The sequence below is a fragment of the Schistocerca americana genome, chromosome 3 (genome assembly GCF_021461395.2).
Source record: "Schistocerca americana isolate TAMUIC-IGC-003095 chromosome 3, iqSchAmer2.1, whole genome shotgun sequence".
Classification (NCBI taxonomy): domain Eukaryota; kingdom Metazoa; phylum Arthropoda; class Insecta; order Orthoptera; family Acrididae; genus Schistocerca; species Schistocerca americana.
Genome location: NC_060121.1, coordinates 107,164,089 through 107,187,002, shown reverse-complemented (window position 1 = coordinate 107,187,002; position 22,914 = coordinate 107,164,089). Strand labels below are relative to the sequence as shown.

The window sequence follows — 22,914 nt, the reverse complement described above, 5'->3', positions numbered from 1 at the left end:
ACTGTATATGATGTATTTCTGCATCTCATTGCTCGATTTCCGGTGTTTGATTCTGGGTGTTGGTGTAATCATATCTCTAGACAGCGTAATATATATATATATATATATATATATATATATATATATATATGTGCCTATTCGTTATACGACGTTAACCGCACTTCTTACAAATAACTCGTTCACTATGATTAATACTAACGCAGACAAAAGTACAATTCTTTACTATTATTCCACTCTTAAAGGAGTATTTTTCCTCAAATGTTTAATAAATTGTCCTCCATGCACTGCACATGTTCATGCTTTCACGTGAAATATGAAGACTGTTACCGTTCTGCTGTACCTAGTCCGCAAAGCACTAATAAATATTGACTATAGGCCTCTCCTTTTTTATCTTTACACATTTTATCCTCGTTAGTTCCCCTGCAGCTACGCAGATCACTTAGTTTACGTACACTGTTTCACGCTATCAACTACATGTGACCCAGTTTCTCAGTCTCCACACTGACAAGTTTTGCAGTGCTTTCTGACAGATGACAGGCAATTAGTTTTTTCTGATTGTTACTGTTCATGAATATTTCTCACATGTATGATCATTAAATTATTATATTCAGTGTTCAAAATACTGTAGTTAGAGGACATGTAGCCTTTGAGACAAAGGTATACTACAGTTTTATTGGGCAGATCTAAATTAGGATTTGTTTTTCATTGCTCTACTAGAGCAGCACGGCTTAGCTTTAGTGAATGAAGATAATTATCAAAGAACACATGTGATAACAATGTCAGCAAATAGCCTTTCTGTGACGACGATTTTCATAATGTTATAATTTAAATAATCCCGCTGTGGCGTCAGAATGCGTGAATTTTTCTTCACCAAGCATATAAAACGGTAACCAAAAACCACAAGTGGCAACCCCAAAGAAGTTTCCCTGCAACAACATCCAAAACATAAGGAAGTGCGTTCACACATAGAAAAGAATTTTATAGTCATGTAATAAGAAAGCCCAGTCTTTTCAAGGTCAAGAATTGGTAAGCCGCCGGCCAGGGTGGCCGATCGGTTCTAGGCGCTACAGTCTGGAACCGCGCGACCGCCACGGTCGCAGGTTCGAATCCTGCCTCGGGCATGGATGTGTGTGATGTCCTTAGGTTAGTTAGGTTTAAGTAGTTCTAAGTTCTAGGGGACTGATGACCTTAGAAGTTAAGTCCCATAGTGCTCAGAGCCATTTGAACCATTTGAATTGCTAAGCCGACTGCTGAATGCTACAATGTGAGAGGTGGATCACTTCCTGAACGTGGATGATCTTCCGCCTTTGATCTCTGCTTCTGTCCGCAGGGGCGATGGCCAAGCTGGATGAGTCCGTGGGGCGAGTGGTGACCGCGCTGGAGCGACGTGGCATGCTTGAGAACTCCGTCATCGTCTTCTCCTCAGACAACGGAGCGCCCACTATTGGCGAGTACCCCAACTGGGGCTCCAATTACCCATTCAGAGGAGTAAGTACGCCAGTGCAGTGCTGTACATTCCATTTTTCATAACTCTGAGTCGTCGGAAAGCACGTTTCGGTGGCTCACAGGCACCTGAGATTCTTCATCGCTGACGTCTCATAGTTCTTTAAGCATGGATTCAGAAATTAATCTCTATTACCTCCATCGTTCCGCCAATGTATTACAGTTTCTGCGTACTTCATACTTATTACGCAGTACTTACCCAAGCGAGATGGCATTGTGCTGTAGACTGTTGTCAAGCAATCAACTGGACGTTCTCGATTACAACGCTTTCTTTCGTGTTCTCGAGAAGTGACTTCGAGTATTCGAGTGCCTTATCTGAGCACAGGAACTGCTCTGTCCCATAGCAGACCAGAACAAAACCATCTGTAGATCGTTCCCATAAAAGTACTTGATTCCGAGATGTTTGTCCATTTAAGTTTGTTTCTACATCTCCATCTACATCTACATTTACACTCCGCAAGCCACCCAACGGTGTGTGGCGGAGGGCACTTTACGTGCCAATGTCATTACCTCCCTTTCCTGTTCCAGTCGCGTATGGTTCGCGGGAAGAACGACTGTCTGAAAGCCTCCGTGCGCGCTCTAATCTCTCTAATTTTACATTCGTGATCTCCTCGGGAGGTATAAGTAGGGGGAAGCAATATATTCGGTACCTCATCCAGAAACGCACCCTCTCGAAACCTGGCGAGCAAGCTACACCGCGATGCAGAGCGCCTCTCTTGCAGAGTCTGCCACTTGAGTTTGTGAAACATCTCCGTAACACTATCACGATTGCCAAATAACCCTGTGACGAAACGCGCCGCTCTTCTTTGGATCTTCTCTATCTCCTCCGTCGACCCGATCTGGTACGGATCCCACACTGATGAGCAATACTCAAGTATAGGTCGAACGAGTGTTTTGTAAGCTACCTCCTTTGTTGATGGACTACATTTTCTAAGGACACTCCCAATGAATCTCAACCTGGTACCCGCCTTACCAACAATCAATTTTATATGATCGTTCCTCTTCAAATCGTTCCGCACGCATACTCCCAGATATTTTACAGAAGTAACTGCTACCAGTGTTTGTTCCGCTTTCATATAATCATACAATAAAGGATCCTTCTTTCTATGTATTCGCAATACATTACATTTGTCTATGTTAAGGGTCAGTTGCCACTCCCTGCACCAAGTGCCTATCCGCTGCAGATCTTCCTGCATTTCGCTACAATTTTCTAATGCTGCAACTTCTCTGTATACTACAGCATCATCCGCGAAAAGCCGCATGGGACTTCCGACAGTATCTACTAGATCATTTATAAATATTGTGAAAAGCAATGGTCTCATAACACTCCCCTGTGGCACGCCAGAGGATACTGCTTTCTCTTGGCACGGGATTCGGTAAAAGGCTCACGTTTCTTCAATTATTAGTTATTTACATATTTCATTATGTGGTGGGGAAAGTAATTCTTACGAGCACTTTTTTCAGAAGAAAACATTGAAACGAATGATGTTTTCAAATACATTGGACTATGAAATGGACTTCGCTAACAACTCTTCCAGCCAACGGTCTTGCCGCAGTGGTAACTCCGCTTCCCGTCTGATCACTTGAGTTAAGCGCTGTCGGACAGAGGTAGCAATTGGATGGGTGACGATCCGGTCCGCCGAGCGCTGTTGGCAAGCGGCAAACTGAGGAGCTACTTGATTGAGAAGTAGCGGCTCCGGTCTAAGAAACTGAGATATAGCCGGGAGAACGGTGTGCTGACCACGTGCCCCTCCATATCCGCATCCAGTGATGCCTGTGGACTGAGGATGACACGGCGGACGGTCGGTACCGTTGGGCTTTCATGGCCTGTTCGGGAGGAGTTTAGTTAACATTTCTTCCATCAATCTTCAAAGACGATTATGAAGTCAGTTACATTTTCAAGACGAAATGTGATCAACAGTAATGAATTTTAATTTCAAATAGAGAATAATACGGTTACTTTATACCAATGCTAGTCATTCCATCTACAGGTCCTTTCGCAAACAGAGCGAGATCATAGCGACTGTTTGCATCCTTTTGTAGGAATACTGATCTCTCTTATCTAGTGTTTGTGGTCCTTACGCGAACTGTGTGTTACTGGCAGTAGGATCGTTCTGAAGTCTGTCGCCAGTGCTGGTTCATTAAACTTTCTCAACATTGTTTCACGAAAAGAACGTCTTTTACCCTTCAGCGATTCCCATTTGTATTCGCGAAGCAGTTCTGTAACAGCGTGCTCAAAAAAAAAAAAAAAAAAAAAAAAAAAAAAAGGCTCTAAGCACTATGGGACTTAACATCTGAGGTCATCAGTGCTCTAAACTTATGACTACTTGAACCTAAGCAACCTGAGGACATCATACACATCCATGCCCGAGGCAGGATTCGAACCTGCGACCGCAGCAGCAGCGCGGTTCTGGACTGAAGCGCCTAGAACCACTCGGCCACAGCGGCCAGCAACAGCGTGCTGATGGAACCTACTGGTAACAAATGTAGCAGCACTATCAATTGTTCGACGTTTTTCTCTAATCTGGCCGGTGGAGACCACACAAAATGGATATGGTAGTGGATGTATGCGGGTTTCACCACACTGGGCCCATTGTTTTCTTCAGTAATCAAACCAGCCAGTTACCTTAGCTCTCCTTATGTAATCAAACTGACCGCGTGGGTATATCTTTTGTTCATTTAGAATGTAATTAATGGGCAATAACTGTCATTGTAAAAAAAACGTACTTTACAGTCGAGAAGTCGGCCTAATGAGGCTCTTGGGTATTTGTTTACCCAGGTGTTCAATACTTTTAGCGTCAAGTGGTATCTGCCATTTTGATGCTGGTTCTTTATGACGCAAAAAGTGGGGTCTCCATGCCCCACTACTCCTGTGCTGCTATTGACCTTTCCGCCACTACCACTGCCCCACCGTTTCTTATTTTCCTCGCAGCATCCTTGGATTGACATTTTAAATCAGGATCTCGCTGTAGCAATAGCGTCATCAGTCTTTTAACGTGATACTGCAAATTTCCATCGTAGTATAGCACCAATTGGTATGCGTCCAGTTTTAGCGAATTTTCGGCACTCGTTTCTGAAACATATGAGGCTATTTACGGCTTAGTGACTAATTTTTGCCGATTTTTTTAAGAAGATGGGCATTTCATTGCTATTTTACCGATTTCCCCTCTTCTTAAGATGTTACATGTAGGTACAAGTTTCGTAACTAATTCCCGTGATTTTTTAAGACCAGGTACATAAATATGTTTTCACCACTATTTTACTGATTTTCAGGAACCACAAGTAAAATACGTGGCTTCAAATGTTTAATACGTATCACCGCAGCATATGACTGTTCGCAGTTTTTAGTAAACTGGTTAAAATGCTGTCAATTTTCTCCGCCAATGGACAGTTTTTTTCCCCTAGGAAGACCCGATAACAAGAACTTCGCAGCAGACCTAAGTTTCGCTTCAAATGAACTCATCCCCCTCCACTGACGTAACTGTCAGCTCTGGTAACACCATGGGTGATATGAATAGAAACGATATGTAGTTAAATCGACTTTAAGGTTTATTTAAGTTTTATATGAGTAAACGTTGTAGACTCTAATACGCCAAGGTGTATCTTGGATCTTGGCTTTTCTGGACGGACTAGATTTAAGCTTTGAATAAAGAGTAGAATCTAGTTTCCAAAATGAGATACATCTAGGTTATTCGTAAGAAGGTGGTGGGGAATGCCAGCTCTAAAGCGATGTCCATAGGTCTGTGCCAAGTTGACGTTCCTGCAGATAAGACATGAGAAACGTTATCAGTCGCGGAGGGACTTTTTAACTGCTGAATTTATGCCACTACGTGATAAAAATCGTACAGGAGCTTTCACTCCCAAAAAACGGATGGAGGTACTTCGCCGTGTGGGCGATCCTGGGTTCAAGATTGGTGTGGCCGAGGACTTTCGAGTTAATCGGATAACAATAAGTAGAAAAGTGAACGATCTTATGGATCATATAGTTTTAACATTTGACGACTGGATTAGATTGTCGTCCAAAATGCAGAAAATTAAACGGTTAATCCAGAATGGCAAAAAATATTTACACTGTCATTGCTTTCGATTGCATCCAAATAAAAATTAGAAAACGAAAATTATATAGTGCTGAATACTGCATTCTCAAAGGCTGTGCCTCCATTAACGCGCAGGCCACCGCAGGTGCTGGTAAAAATATTTACTAGCAAAATTGTAAGATGGACTGGTAGCATCCATATGGTGCTACAATAATGCTCGGTTACTTGGTGATTCAGGTTATGGAATATCGCCATGGTTAGTGATCCATTCCAGCCAGGAAGAAATGATTGTGAGAGACGAATCAGTTTGGTACATGTCAGAGAATGAGGGGTCGTGGAGGGAGCCTTTGGCCAATTGAAGCAACTATTAAGATCATTGGTAACAGCGTAAGACTTTCTTTAGAGAGAGTACCCAGATAAATATTACGTGTGCTGTACTGCAAAACATCAACATAACATCTCTAAGCACATGAAAGATCACTTTCAATACCATTTGGAGAACAGGAAAATACAGAAGGAGAAGACGACGATGAAGGTGGGAGTCCTGATGACGAAGAATCTGCCGACACACAGCTGGGAAGCAGTGGGAGCGAGACTCCTGGTAATTAGGTACGGCAGTAAATGCTCGGATGTACAGGGTTATTACAAATGATTGAAGCGATTTCACAGCTCTACAATAACTTTATTATTTGAGATATTTTCACAATGCTTTGCACACACATACAAAAACTCACAAAGTTTTTTTAGGCACTCACAAATGTCCGATATGTGCCCCTTTAGTGATTTGGCAGACATCAAGCCGATAATCAAGTTCCTCCAACACTCGGCGCAGCATGTTCCCATCAATGAGTTAGAAAGCATCGTTGATGCGAGCTCGCAGTTCCGGCACGTTTCTTGGTAGAGGAGGTTTAAACACTGAATGTTTCACATATCCCCACAGAAAGAAATCGCATGGGGTTAAGTCGGGAGAGCGTGCAGGCCATGACATGAATTGCTGATCATGATCTCCACCACAACCAATCCATCGGTTTTCCAATCTCCTGTTTAAGAAATGCCGAACATCATGATGGGGGTGCGGTGGAGCACCATCCTGTTGAAAGATGAAGTCGGCGCTGTCGGTCTCCTGTTGTGGCATGAGCCAATTTTCCAGCATGTCCAGATACACGTGACCTGTAACGTTTTTTTCGCAGAAGAAAAAGGGGCCGTAAACTTTAAACCGTGAGATTGCACAAAACACGTTAACTTTTGGTGAATTGCGAATTTGCTGCACGAATGCGTGAGGATTCTCTACCGCCCAGATTCGCACATTGTGTCTGTTCACTTCACCATTAAGAAAAAATGTTGCTTCATCACTGAAAACAAGTTTCGCACTGAACGCATCCTCTTACATGAGCTGTTGAAACCGCGCCGAAAATTCAAAGCGTTTGACTTTGTCATCGGGTGTCAGGGCTTGTAGCAATTGTAAATGGTAAGGCTTCTGCTTTAGCCTTTTCCGTAAGATTTTCCAAACCGTCGGCTGTGGTACATTTAGCTCCCTGCTTGCTTTATTCGTCGACTTCCGCGGGCTACGCGTGAAACCTGCCCGCACACGTTCAACCGTTTCTTCGCTCACTGCAGGCCGACCCATTTATTTCCCCTTACAGAGGCATCCACAGGCTTTAAACTGCACATACCATTGCCGAATGGAGTTAGCAGTTGGTGGATCTTTGTTGAACTTTGTCCTGAAGTGTCGTTGCACTGTTATGACTGACTGATGTGAGTGCATTTTAAGCACGACATACGCTTTCTCGGCTCCTGTCACAATTTTGTTTCACTGCGCTCTCGAGCGCTCTGACGGCAGAAACCTGAAGTGCGGCTTCAGCCGAACAAAACTTTATGAGTTTTTCTACGTATCTGTAGTGTGTCGTGACCATATGTCAATGAATGGAGCTACAGTGAATTTATGAAACCGCTTCAATCATTTGTAATAGCCCTGTATTTAGGTTTTTTTTTTTTTTGTTTAATTGCGTAGTATTCAAATGTAGTGCGCTGCATATAATCAATAAAACCGAAACTGAAAGTTACAAGAGAGCAGGAAAAATGTACAAATTGTATTTTCATTATTTGCTTTAGACAATAAAGAATAGAAAGGAATGGATATGGTAATACGAAAAATTTACCAGTACGATATTTATGTTCCACACTAGTAATCCATTTGAGTAGAAATGTCTACTACAATTTTTTCTACCTTTCTCTTTTATTCTTCTGTTTGAAGTGAGAGAGGACAAGTCGCTCACTTATTTTATACTCGAAACTATTCTTTGATGTTCTTACGAGGGTGAGTCAAATAAAAACCTTACATTTGTAATAACAAATCGAAATTTCGCGCCGTTGTCCTGTAAGTTGGTAAGCGTGCTACAAACAGCGTGCAGAATGGCCGGTACGTGGCAGCATAGTGCAGATGCACACATATCGTCGCAGCATCAGTATAAAGAAGGCCGCCCCACCTGCGACTTGCATCAGGGAAGAATAGCGTTCCGTTATTCGGTTATTGCGTAGTAGAGGTGTGAAACCTATTGAAATTCATCGACGAATGATGGTTCAGTACGGTGATGCATGTTTGTCACAGCAGCAAGTCTACGAATGGAGTAGGAAGTTCACAACGAGTTGTGACTCCACAGAACATTGCAGCAGTTGAAGGCATAGTGGAGGAAAACCACCGAGTGACACTGAATAACATTGCAGCATGCTTGCAGATTAGTCACGGGTCAGCACACCACATTGTGCATGATGTGCTCCACTTTCACAAAGTGTCTGCAAGGTGGATGCCACGGCAGCTGACTCCTGAAATGAGAGAACGAGATGTTGATGCTTGTGAAGAACTCCTTCGGCGCTTTGAACGAGAAGGTGATGACTTCCTTGCAAGAATCTTTACTGGTGACAAAGCCTGGGTTCACTTCCACCAACCGGAAACGAAGAGAGCGGGCAAGAAATGGCGCCATTCCTCGTCACCAAACCCAAAGAACTTTCGAACAGAACCGTCAGCAGGGAAGGATATGCTGACTCTCTTTTGGGACAAAAAGGTTTCATTTTGGTGCATTACATGCTTACAGGGACCACTGTCACGAGTGCATCACACACAGATTTCCTAAAAAATCATCTGCGGCCAGCAATCATATCAAAACGACATGGATTGCTGTCAGCAGGGGGCAATGCAATGCTCCACACTGCGCGTAGAACAGTTGCAACAATCACAGACCTGCATTTTGAGTGTCTTCCTCATCCACCATACTCACCAGACCTTGCCCCAAGTGATTTCCAAATGTTTGGACCACTCAAAGACGCAATGGGGGGAAAGAAGTTCCGTTCTCATGAAGAGGTACACCACGCGGTGCATGAGTGGTTGCGTGGACTACCAAAAGAATTTATTTCTAAAGGAATTTATGCACTTTGCAAGCGCTGGAGGCCTTGCGTGCGGAACGATTTGGAGTGGAATGATCATATAAAATTAATTGTTGGTAAGGCGGGTACCAGGTTGAGAATCATTGGGAGAGTGCTTAGAAAATGTAGTCCATCAACAAAGGAGGTGGCTTACAAAACACTCGTTCGACCTATACTTGAGTATTGCTCATCAGTGTGGGATCCGTACCAGATCGGGTTGACGGAGGAGATAGAGAAGATCCAAAGAAGAGCGGCGCGTTTCGTCACAGGGTTATTTGGTAAGCGTGATAGCGTTACAGAGATGTTTAATAGACTCAAGTGGCAGACTCTGCAAGAGAGGCGCTCTGCATCGCGGTGTAGCTTGCTCGCCAGGTTTCGAGAGGGTGCGTTTCTGGATGAGGTATCGAATATATTGCTTCCCCCTACTTATACCTCCCGAGGAGATCACGAATGTAAAATTAGAGAGATTAGAGCGCGCACGGAGGCTTTCAGACAGTCGTTCTTCCCGCGAACCATACGCAACTGGAACAGGAAAGGCAGGTAATGACAGTGGCACGTAAAGTGCCCTCCGCCACACACCGTTGGGTGGCTTGCGGAGTATAAATGTAGATATAGATGTAGATGCATTGAACATAGAGGGGGGAGGGTGATTATGTTGTAAAGTGATTAAGCTTTGTACTACTTCTGCACAATAAATAATATTTTAGAAAATATTTAAGGTTTTCATTTGACTCACCCTTGTAGTACGCCTTACACGTTATTTTTGTGAGAAGACAGGAAGCTATCAACATGAACAGCCACGGATAGGAATATGTACATTGTCAATGCATGAGGGATCTTTAGTGTAGCTCTCCTTCAAATGGTACTTTCTGGAGTTGAGAACGAGCAGACAGGTTGCTTATTTAACAGTAGATCTAGCAGTGCACATTTGGAGCAGTTACGGAGAGGAACATCTCAAAGCACTTACCAGGGATAGAATGTTGGTCCCACGATTTTCTCACACCAGTGTGCAGACAATGCTTCCAGCCAAACAGGCAACAAACTGCTTACCTTGATGTAGGTGTTAGCCGTTTCTGGTCATGGCAGGGACAACGCCAGAAAAGATTCGTGATCCAACCAGCCAGGGCGTTCTGACAATTTTGCAAACGCCTACTGTGTAAAAAGCTAGAATCCATAAAAATCCGTTAGCTGCCATGTTTCCCTTGAACGGGACGCTATCCATGGCGCTGTCAGATGGTGTTGTCCCTTTGTCTGCCAACTTTTCGGGAAGCCTAAAGTATTCGGAAGAATTTTAGGACCGAATGTAACATTTATGGTGGCTCTGAAATGGTCTATGTTGGGACGCAAAAGCACTTGTCTTAGATTAGCCAAGCTCGCTGGTCTAACATGCTGTAGTATTTGGCCGTCAAGATAATGATCTCTGTGATAAACATGTTGTCCACTTTAGGGCTCAATGAAAACTCAAGACACGCTGCCTAAAATGACCGACAGTTCAGACCTCAGGTATCTCAGACAACTCGCTGCGGCAGGGACATTCGTTTCCGGTCTGCTGTCTTGATGTTTGATCTCCCTGCGCGCACTGCTGTATAAGTGAGTGAAATTGGTCCGTGGCAGAGCGGTTCTCGGCTCTCCAGCTACGCACGCAGGGTCGAATCCTGCCTCGGGCATGGATGTGTGTGATGTCCTTAGGTACGTTAGGTTTAATTAGTTCTATGTCTAGGGGACTGATGACCACAGATGTTAAGTCCCATAGTGCTCAGAGCCATTTGAAATTGGTCCACGGTGTGAATGGTGAACAGTAGTGTCACACGCTGGAATCTTCCGAGATTTCAGTGTTCCATCAGAGGGTAATTACGATCCTTCTAACAGATCACCTGCGCGCGAATTTGCATACTTCGTGCCCACGATAGTGAATTACAGGCGACGCACATCGCTACTCTACAGATGGTTGCACCACGACCGTCATCTGGTACAGCGCTACGCATCGTATTGCTGCTTCGGCTTGTTATAGCAAACCCGATCACGGTCTCACCACCTGTTCTCAGTATAACTCCTGTGTAGAAATAAATCCATCAAAGTCTATTCGGCATTAGATAATTACATATTGTGTTATCCATATCTCGAGCCATCGTAAATAGATTAAACAGATATACCTTAACATAACGAGATTTTCACTCTGCAGCGGAGTGTGCACTGATATGAAACTTCCTGGCAGATTAAAACTGTGTGCCGGACCGACACTCGAACTCGGGACCTTAGCCTTTCGCGAGCAAGTGCTCTACCAACTGAACTACCATAGCAGCTTGGGTAAAGGCAAAGGTCCCGAGTTCGAGTCTCGGTCCGGCACACAGTTTTAATCTGCCAGGAAGTTTCAGATTCACCTTAGTCTTTTCCAACCAAACGCCACCCTGTGGAGTGCTACTCAATTGTTGTTTCTATTTGTGTTGACCACAGTTCATGATTCATTTGTCATCTCGCTTAACTTGTGATCAATAAACTCTTGCTATTAATTTATAAAGGATTAATGCTGTGCTGATATATTAATGAATTACTATTATTATATTATATTATTATTACATTACATTATATTATATTTACTAACAATATTAATTGACTGCAATAATGACATGGCTACCATTTCATTAAATTATATCAGATACAGGGAAAAGTGATAACCACCACTTCAGGCTAGCAACAGCAACCACTGTCAGAGGCAGGATCAGTTTAGATGCATACCGAAGTACACAAGTGGGAGGCTTACAAGTTAAATTGATTGCTGTCATCGTGTGAACTTACAGTCTTTGTGCTTGACTTGTAGTCTTCCAAATTGAACTGCAAGACGAGGGTAGTCTTGCAGACGGTTCTGTAACTCTAATTGTTTTGACAATACAAGATCTCTGAAGCTGCGGTAAAGACAGGTCCTCTATGCTTTCGGTTTCATATGCCACAATGGTTGTCAGTGCAGGTCGAATGTGTGTTGAGGTTGTCGGTTTTCTTGTCGCCGTAGCAACAGCTGGGTATGTATCTGCATAAAATATTTCTCTCTGATCTCTATCACAGTCTTTAGCAGCGCTTGATAAGTGATTGGCATCACCCGAAATAGCTCCTGGAATCTATCTGACAATAGAGTTTCCTTTCTGGGAGAAATATACACGTAAATCTTTTTCACAATCTTTAATTTTAATCTGTTTATTTCCTGTTGCCTTCGGATCAGTTTTCTATTTGACTCCTCGTGTTAGTGAGCATCTTATTAAACTACGCAGCAATGTATTGTTTGTCAGTTCCGTGGAAGTATTTCTGTGCATTAGTATTCCATACATTATTCTTCTCTCAGCCTACCTTCGTTGCCAAATTGAAGAATAGTGCTTTGATAACTGCGGCCTTTTCGGTATCTTCATTTTCACTAGAAGGCATGTCGATAATTGGCTCTTAAACAAGCACAACCTGATCGTAACGATCCTTTGCGAGCCACTAACGTTTTTTATGGGCGAAATGGGTAGAGAGGGTAGGGGGAGGGGGCAGACACAGAATCGCTGCAGTTTGTCGCCAAGAAGCGAAAGCTGACTCACAGTGAGAAAGAAGATGTATCTTGGTCTTGGATTGTATCAAGCAAAATAGTATCTACTTTAATTTTCCGACTGAGCAGGGTACATCTACCTACACTTATCTTCTAATTATTCACTTCACAAGTAGTCGGCGCTACATTTAGGCCCTATGGACAACTAAGTAGATTCTTTTATTCACATTGCTACATATGATTATACCGGACTTCTAAAAAATAGCAGCTGGTAGGATGCCGTAGAGAAAAGTAAATGTTCTACCCGTGAATCCCGAACTAGATCGCCGGACCGTTAGGTATCTGTTTCTACTCGTCACTTCCAAATTGCAACTGTCACAGCTGCTTCGCATTTTGTTACTTCCTGGAGATAAATGCTACGATAGTACGCATATTTTTACAACATCTGTGTTTAATCAAATACCGTGCGTGCAGTGCTCCCTTAGGAACACGTAAAACAATAACTTCCCGTGCTCTGCGCAGTGGTCCCTATCATACCATGAAACATACTCTGTCTTTGCAGTGGACAGGATTTGTGGCTGTTTACCTGCCACACATCAGTCGATGTGACAGTTCCCAGCATTTGGATCACTTCCCTTGCGATTCCTGCAGATGTATCTATGCCCAACATATGTATTACACTTCTACTCGCTATACATGCTTCCCGTTAGACATTTTACTGCAATTAATGCTTCTGCAGACAGTGTAACGGATTTCTAGACCTATAAGTGTGCAATAGATGTATGTAAGTTCATGTCAACTACCAGACTCACCACAGCACTTCCGGCTTGTTTGTACACAACGTCACCACCTGCGAACATCCTACATCTGAAATAAGTATGCTGCAAGCCGCTGTAAAGTGCATGATGGAAGGTATATCACACCATTAATATCGATTACCCTTGCATCCCACTCTCACGCACTGATCGAGTGAACAGTGGTTGTCTGTATACCTTCATACCTACAATAATCCACCTTTATGTTGCGGGGGAAATACGTCGTCTTTCCCAGAGATTTTTTTCCTGTTACATATTCGAATGGTGTATGCCAATATATACGACCCTTGCAGCATCCACATGATGTGTTTGACTTACAGATCAGCCATTTAACACGACAAGATGTGGACTCACATGACTGTTACACAGCGATTACGTAGTACTGTGCTGTTGAATTGATGTCACTGTTCACCAGCACATATCATTTAACCCCCAGTTCGTCTAGCCTCTTATGTCTGGATATTAGGTGACGAGGGCCTCGAAGTTATAGTTGAAATTGAGAATGTATAGTAAGGTACGAATGTGGAGCTCGTTCAGTTAGTGTGGGACAAGCTGGGCAGCTAACTGACATATATGAATGGGCAGTTAACAGCAAAGTACGGAACATTCTCTGTTGTCATTCGTGTCTTCAACAGGAACAGCGTCAGTGCATCAGTACTTACAGTTTTTGGTGTTGCTACGTTAAAATTAACAACTAATGAGTCACCACAGGACGTGTTTCTAAGGCATCAGAGAGTCAAGTGGTTCAAATGGCTCTAAGCACTATGGGACTTAACAGCGGAGGTCATCAGTCCCCTAGACTTACAACTTCTTAAACCTAACTAACCTAAGGACATCACACACATCCATGCCCGAGGCAGGATTCGAACCTGCGACCGTAGCAGCGGAGCGGTTCTAGACTGAAGAGCCTAGAACCCCTCGGTCGCAGCGGCCAGCCATCAGAGAGTCGTGGTGTATGCAGGAAGCAGTATGTGCTGCAGTGGAGCCATAGTGGATCTGTGGTACTCTCTACCCTAAGATAGCGGAAGCATTGAGTTGGAGATGTGCTGTTCGTGATTCCGGTCTCTCAATCATTGTAAGATCTACAAATGTTCAATAGAAGATGATGTACCAACTACAACAGCTTTTGGATGCAATAAGTCAAGGAGTCAAAGCATACAAAAAAACAATTACTTGTGAAATTGTGTCGCACAGTTTCCAAATGTCTGCCACTCTTACTTAAGTACAGTATGTGAGTATCCGTGTGTGTGGTACTCCTTCTCATCCTTAACCATTACTCCATTAAGCCGGCCGCGGTGGTCTAGCGGTTCTAGGCGCGCAGTCCGGAACCGCGCGACTGCTACGGTCGCAGGTTCGAATCTTGCCTCGGGCATGGATGGGTGTGATGTCCTTAGGTTAGTTAGGTTTAAGTAGTTCTAAGTTCTAGGGGACTGATGACCACAGATGTTAAGTCCCATAGTGCTCAGAGCCATTTGAACCATTTTTTACTCCATTAAAACTACAGTCTTCTATGCCATACACGAACATATACACTGCCCCCTGACATCGAAATGTATTTGCTTACAAAGAATTACTCAGTCATCCAGCACAGCAATGCAATCAGACATATATGGAATATAGTTTCCAAATGTCCGTCAGTGTTATTTCTGTACAGTGATGCTGTTTGGTACTCCCACCCACTAAAAACAAATGTTCCACTAAACTTGCTGTCTTCCATGGCATATATGTGCATACACACTCGCTCCTGATTTCGAAATGGAATTATCTTATGAAGAAAATACTCGGTCATCCAGCAGAACCATGGAACCAGATGTGTGTAACATAGTTTCCAGATGTCTGTTGGTGCTATTCAAGTACAGCGATGCTGTGTAACGTACTCCCTGCCATCAGCAACTAGTGTTCCATTAAAACTAAAGTCTTCCACACAATGCACATTCCATACCGGTGTTTGAAATGTACTTTCGTATGACTAGCGTTGAGTACAGTTAGTCAAGATCTAACTGTTAACAGTCAATTGCCATAGTTATAAGTCAGAGCGTAAAAAACCATGTTCTTTTTAGCAGAGGAAGATGTAAATGTTTCTCCCAGATGTTTAATATCTGTTAAAAAATCTTGCATTCTGTTCATGAACAGCCATCTATAGATGACACAGGGTTCCAGTTTAGGGTCCACATCTATTCCTTATTTAATTGAATGGACTACCATTCAACACTCAACAAGCAAAATTGGTACTTTTTGCAAGCGAGACTAGTGTCACAATAAAGCGCATTGGAGAGAAAGCAACAGAAGAGTTGGTGAAAAATACTTTCCAAAGAACTGTTCAGTGGTTCTCTGTAAATGGGCTCCCCCTGAATTTTCATTCAGTTGTGTACAGCAAATACAGTCATACCAACAACTGCAGTAGCAATTGAGGGTTAGTCAGTAAATAGGATAGAATGCTAAAAAGTATTAGGTTAACATACTGATGAAAACTTCAACTGAAAAAATTACCTTACTGAGCTTCAGAAACAATTAATTTCAGCTACATTTACTCTTAATATAATTTCTAATCTTCAAAACAAACTCATCATCCTCCAATATATTTTGCATATTTCCACTTACTAGTGACTTGCGCAATACTTTTCTGAGGTAGCTCATCACTTAGAAAGAAAGAATTGATTGTACAAAAGCGAGCAGTAAGTATAATATGTGGTGTTCACCAATGGACCTCCTGTAAGTATCCCTTCAAGGAGCTAGGTGTTTAACTGTGCTGTCAAAATACATATATTCGATAGTGAAATTCTTCGTAAATATCCCATCACAATTCGGGAAGAATAGTGATGTTCATTCTTACAGCACTAGAGGGAATTATGACTTTATTAACCATTTTTAAAGGTGTTAATGGCCCTGGAAAAGAGTAAAAAATGCAGCAACAAGAATTTTTGATCATTTAACCAATAACACAAAATGTCAGGGCAGGTAGCGAAGCAAGTTTTAAATCTGATTTAAATTAATTTCTCCTTAACTAGTGTTCTATTCCATTGGCGAATATCTGTTTAATGTCTCGTAGCCAGAGAAAAAATTAAATGCAGTGTGTTCATCAGTATTAACATTATTCATGTATAGCCGACCGAGGTGGCAGAGCGGTTCTAAGCGCTACAGTATGGAACAGCGCGACCGCTACGGTCGCAGGTTCGAATCCTGCCTCGGGCATGGAAGTGTGTGATGTCCTTAGGTTAGTTAGGTTTAAGCAATTCTAATTTCTAAGGTAACTAAGTGAGATGGATCATTCGGACTGTGGTTGCCTTCTCCAATGCTCAAGAGCCACTGAGACACTACAGCCTGTTTCATCCCATGCTGGGAGATAACTTCCTCATTGGTACGGAGTAAAGTACTTTGCGACGTTCTAGTTTTGACGTCTGCTGTGCGGCCTGTTCACAGCTAAAGGAGACGCTGTGGGAGGGCGGGGTTCGTGTCGCCTCGCTGGTGTGGAGTCCGCTGCTGCAGAACACGCCCAGGGTGTCCCACCAGCTGATGCATGTCACCGACTGGCTGCCCACGCTCTACTCTGCTGCCTGTGAGTACTCTGCCCGCTGCCCATCACGACTTTGCTTCTAGCAGCTCTTCTGTACCGTGGAACTACGGTATTGAATCCTAGCTTTCGACAGCTAGCGACCACCTTGCAATTCACGTGGCAATGAATGCATTTTGTGTCACGCCCCCCCCCCCCTCCTCCTTCTAAAAAACACCGCTCCTAGTAGCCTTCAAATGACAAATGTTACACTTCTTGCTACACCTCCAGAAATATATCCGTAGAGGACTGTATAATAGGCGTACCGAATCACTGACGGTCTGTTTACATCCGACAAAAACAGAGATTAAGACAACCCGTCCTTGCATCATCTTAGCGAGCCATCGCTTAGGATTTCTTCCTACTTGTTTTGCTGCAGAGCTCTCGTAGTTGACATCCCTCGCAAATGCACCATCAACGCCATCGGATCCTCTGGCAAGTGCAGCTCTACTACATCCTGGAATTTCTAAGTGATGAAGCGGGAAGCTATATTACGTGAAGTAATTTTCGTAGATGCCCTGAAGGTGTGTTTATTTACGCAGATACGGCAATCTCATTACAAATGAAACAATGTGTTGCGTATTAACTCAAAACAAGCAGTTTGTTGAGAGCATGGCCTTACGAAGAATCGAGGCCGAAAGGCATCCTATCGTCGATTGGCGACAATGGTGTGCACTCTGGAGATTGTACATAAAATCGCGCAACATCGTAACTATTCACAAAATTTTGTTATCTTTAACATTATCCTCTTGTTTATTGAAATGACTTCTTGCATCGCAGTATTGTCGTAAGAAAATCTTTACGACCAGTAGGATTATCCTGATATTGTAGCGGAAAGAGTGCCTTTTATAAGTAAATATTTATTAAACAAAATTACTTGCTTCGTGCCAGAGTGGCCGTGGTAACCCTACGACCGTGCACTGGAGTAACCGTCCATAATCACAGCTAGCCACAGCACCTCACCACCATCATGCAGCGGGCAACGCCACATGTTCCACCTGTTACTTCAGACAGCGTGCAAACTGAAATCTTACGCCCTGTTACTCGTTCTGCAGTGCTGCCAGAGCTTATTGAATGATACTGATAACTGCAAACCGCGAAATAAAATGTAAATCTGGAAAATAATTGAATAAAATACACTACTGGCCATTACAATTGCTACACCAAGAAGAAATGCAGATGATAAACGGGTATTTATTCGACAAATATATTATACTAGAACTGACATGTGATTACATTTTCACGTAGTTTGGGTGCATAGATCCTGAGAAATCAGTACCCAGAACAACCACCTCTGGCCGTAATAACGGCCTTGATACGCCTGGGCATTGAATCAAACAGAGCTTGGATGGCGTGTACAGGTACAGCTGCCCATGCACCTTCAACACAATACCACAGTTCATCAAGAGTAGTGACTGGCGTATTGTGACGACCCAGTTGCTCGGCCACCATTGACCAGACGTTTCCGATTAGTGAGAGATACGGAGAATGTGCTGGCCAGGGCAGCAGTCGACCATTTTCTGTATCCAGAAAGGCCCGTGCAGGACCTGCAACATGCATCGTGAATTATTCTGCAGGAATGTAGGGTTTCGCAGGGATCGAATGAAGGGTAGAGTCACGGGTCGTAGCACATATGAAAGGTAACGTCCACTGTTCAAAGTGCCGTAAATGCGAACAAGACGTGACAGAGACGTGTAACCATTGGCACCCCATACTATCACACCGTGTGATACGCCAGTGTGGCGATGACTAATACACGCTTCCAATGTGCGTTCACCGCATTGTCGCCAAACACGGATGCGACCATCATGATGCTGTAAACAGAACCTGAATTCATCCGAGAAAATGAAGTTTTGCCATTCGTGCACCCAGGTTCGTCGTTGAGTACACCATTGCAGGCGCTCCCGTCTGTGATGCAGCGTCAAGGGTAGCCGCAGCGACGGTCTCCAAGCTGATAGTCCATGCTACTCCAAACGTCGTCGAACTGCTCGTGCAGATGGTTGTTGTCTTGCAAACGTCCCCATTTGTTGGCTCAGGGATCGAGACGTGGCTGCACGACCCGTTACAGCCATCCGAATAAGATGCCTGTCATCTCGACTGTTAGTGACACGAGACCGCTGGGATCCAGCACGGCGTTCCGTATTACCCTCCTGAACCCACCGATTCCATATACTGCTAACAGTACTTGGATCTCGACCAACGCGAGCAGCAATGTCGCGGTACGATAAACCGCAATTGCGATAGGCTACAATCCGGCCTTTATCAAAGTCGGAAACGTCATGGTATGCGTTTCTCCTCCTTACACGAGGCATCACAACAGCGTTTCACCAGGCAACGCCGGTCAACTGCTGTTTGTATATGAGAAATCGGTTGGAAACTTTCCTCAAGTTAGCACGTTGTAAGTGTCACCACCCGCGCCAACCCTGTGTGAATGCTCTGAATAGCTAATCATTTGCATATCACAGCATCTTCTCCCTGTCGGTTAAATTTCGCGTCTGTAGCACGTCAACTTCATGGGTTAGCAATTTTACTGGCCAGTAGTGCATAATATGAAGACAAGGAGTACCTTACAGCGCCACGGAAAATCTGCTCCGCTCTACAGTAGTTGCTTACATGAAATAAAATCGTCTGCTTCTGCTCCTGATATATATTACGCTGTGGAGTAGTGCTGCTGATCTTATTTGTGCAAGGTGATCTGATCGCGAGGGCAGGAAATGTGGATTCGTAGTGCACTATCGATCAAAACCTTACTTCAGTATCACTTTCATACTAAAAATACTTTGTTAAATTTCTCCATTTACACTTTAAATTTAAAGTACATGTTTCTTTAGACAAATGTGTCGACCACCATCCCGTGACGGGTAACAAGTAATACAGAACACTTGCTAAAATAACACAGACGTGAAACATCCAGGCCGGACCTAGTCTCGAACTCGGGAACTTTTCCATTCGCTGAAGAACTTCATTGAATTTTGTAAAGTCGGAGATGAGTTAGTGGTGGAGGTAGAGCTGTGAGGAAGGTTCGTGAGGCGTGCTTGGGTAGTTGAGTTGGTACAGCACTTGCCTGCGAAAGACGAAGGCCCCAATTTCGACTCTGGATCCCTCATACAGTTTTAATCTGGCAGGAAGTTTCATAATAGCGCACAGTCCGCTGCAGAGCGAAAAATTCAACATCAGACATATTCGTCGACATATCTATTCGCGAAAAATATTTAGGCTCAGCTGGATGTTATGAAACCACAACTTCCTGAACACGTGCATTTCGACAACTGCCATCCGTGAAAGTACGTTACTTTAAGTCCGTAGCACGTGGCCACTACTTGAACACACCAACTCTTGTCAGCAGGTGTTTAGAATGAAAGTCTGACACCACGAAATAATTGTCAACATGAGTTATTCAAATCGAAGGGCTTCACCCAAACTGAGCAAGTCAGCAACGCGTTATTCCTCTTTTGGCACTTATGCAAGCAATTATTTGGCATGTCATTGATTGATAGAGTTGTTGGATGTCCTCGTGACAGATATCTTGCCCATACTTATTTTCTAAATAAAACTGCCTTTTCCTGCTGCTATTTACTTTCTTTATCCCTTACGCGTTTCGTATTTTCCTTTTCTGATGCATAATCTGTGGGATCTACAACGATACAGCTTTTTTAGTTTTAGAATATTAATCAGTTCACGAGGCGTTCTTTTGTAAAAATGTAATTACTTACGATTTGATGATCTACATTACCTCACATCTGGTCTGGAGATCGCACTATCACTTATATAACTACCATATAATCACAACTATGTGGCTAAGTCCTGTTGAATGGCCACGTACACATGCCAAGCAATTCATTATTCACACTAATATATAAAGTAATAGAATAATGCTCCCAAAAAAGGATTAGTATGATAATACTGTCCAATATAATAATAATAGCACCCAACATCCTTACAATCACTCAACCATGAACACCACCACAAAATATTGAAACGAAAAGTCAAATCAGGTGTCACCATTTTCAAAAAAAGAAAAAAAGACTCGCCGGCTCTATCCTCTCTCTCAAGCGTGCTGATACACACGGTGTAAACATCAGCAATAGAAGTTAGCCTCCAACATATACTTCATTAGGTTGGCAACAAATAGGTAAAGAGGAGGAAACACACGATGGAGTCGCAATATTTATGTTGTGAAAAGCAGTGTCTGGCGAAATTGTTGTATTGAGTGACAAAAGAACAATACTATTCCACAAAAAAGAGAACAGTGCCAGGAAGGCCGGAACACAAAGTTGTGATAATAGGGTAGTAATAAGAGTGATAGTGCGATCTCCAGAGCAAATGTGAGGAAACGCAGATCAGCAAATCGCAAAAATCGGGACGTGAACTCTTTAATAATCTAAAGCTAACAAAACTGTATCGTTGTAGATCCCACAGATGATGCCCTAGAAAAGGAAAAGGTAAAACCGTATGCGATAAATAAAGTAAATAGCTGCAGCAAAAGGCAATTTTATTTACGAAACAAGTATTGATATGCTTGCTGCGGAGGATGGCCACACAAACAAACTTGTTATCTTGCCCATATCTGTCGAACCGACACATTAGATCGTCAAACGTCCGAGCTGGCTGGTGGGCCCTGCTCATAATACTCCAAATATTCTCAGTTGTAGAGAGGTCGGCAACCTTGTTGGCCAAGGTACGGTTTGGCAAGAACGAAGACGTACAGTAGAAAATCTCCTGCCCTGGGAGCGGGCATTACGTTGTTGGAATGTAACCCCAGAATGGGTTGCATTGAAGGACAACAAAACGGGGAGTAGAGTATTGTCGGTGTACCGCTGTTCTGTAATTCTGAGGCAGATGAGAACCATTGGTGTCCTGCTATGAACATAAATGGCAACCAAGAGCTCTTGGTTGTCTAGCCATATCCTAGACGACGGTCAGGCTGGTATCCCACAGCTGTTCGGTGCGCCTCGAGTCACGTCTTTGATCTGGAATCTCATTCGCTGGAGTAGAACTGTCTTCAATGCTAAGACATGCTTCGAAATGAGCCATAATGTCCATCGAAGGCGTGTCTGGAGACGTCCCAGGAAGTGGTGGGATACCAGTCTGACTGAGGCCCGGCACACGGCCCGACAAACGGTAGTGAAGGCCTGGGGCGCCAATTCTTTTCATAACGGAACACCTTTGGTCAGAACATCTTTGGTTGTCATCCGCGGTATCCTCACAGCAGAGCGGTGCGTCGACGATATTGCATGCTCCGTTTGGTTTCCCTTCACGGCAAGCCGTCCTGGGCTTAAATTTCAGGAAGGTGATGCCCGCCCGCACACTGCGAGTGATTCTATTGCATGTCTTCGTGCTTGCAAAACAATACTGTCGCTGGCAAGGTCTCTGGATCTGTCACTAATTGAGAATGTCTTGAGACTTTCAGGCAAGGCCCTCCAACCGTCTTGAGATTTTGACGAGCTAGTGCGCCAGTAGGACAGAATTTGGCGCTATATTCCTGAAGAGGACGACCAACAACTCTATCAGTGTCAAGCCGAATATCTGCTCACATAATTGGCGGAGGTGGACAAACGTATTATTAACTTGCTCAATTCGGAAAGCTCTTTCTCTTGGATATACAATCCAATTTTTCTAAATCTGTAGTCACATCTTTGTCTCTGTATGTATACCAGATCTACCAATTTCCGTTCCATTCAGATTATTGCTTTCTTGTGCGTAGCTTTTTTTTTATATAAAAATGGTGTATTAGAGATTGTGCCGTCCGCAGAAACCTCAACACACCTTAACACACCCATCGCTCAGAGTGCACCCAACACAGCAGTAGGAATCATTCTACTCCAAGTGGTATTGTGGAAACAAGTGTATGTGCCCTCGCTAAATTCCAGCTTTTCGTTAACTTGACCGGGAAACGTCTGACGTCAACTATTAATCTCACCAAGCCTACCAAAGAAATCCATCACAAGCGCGTGTTTATACACACAGCCCTTTGATTGGCCTTACAGACGATAGGTAAGAGAGCAATAGAGGTCTGCAAAGTGGGCGCTTTTCGCTCGATCGTACTCGCTCGAGCGAACCGCGATAGGGCAA

At 43.5% G+C, this 22,914-nt stretch overlaps 1 protein-coding gene across 1 annotated transcript in view; it reads left to right on the top strand.

Annotated features, from left to right (window-relative positions):
- LOC124606701 (arylsulfatase B-like) overlaps positions 1–22,914 on the top strand; it is a 132,542-nt gene that overhangs the window by 75,718 nt on the left and 33,910 nt on the right. Inside the window, exons 5-6 of the mRNA XM_047138727.1 lie at positions 1,331–1,488; positions 16,713–16,848. Coding sequence (XP_046994683.1) covers positions 1,331–1,488; positions 16,713–16,848 — 294 coding nt within the window. The remainder of the gene's footprint in view (positions 1–1,330; positions 1,489–16,712; positions 16,849–22,914) is intronic.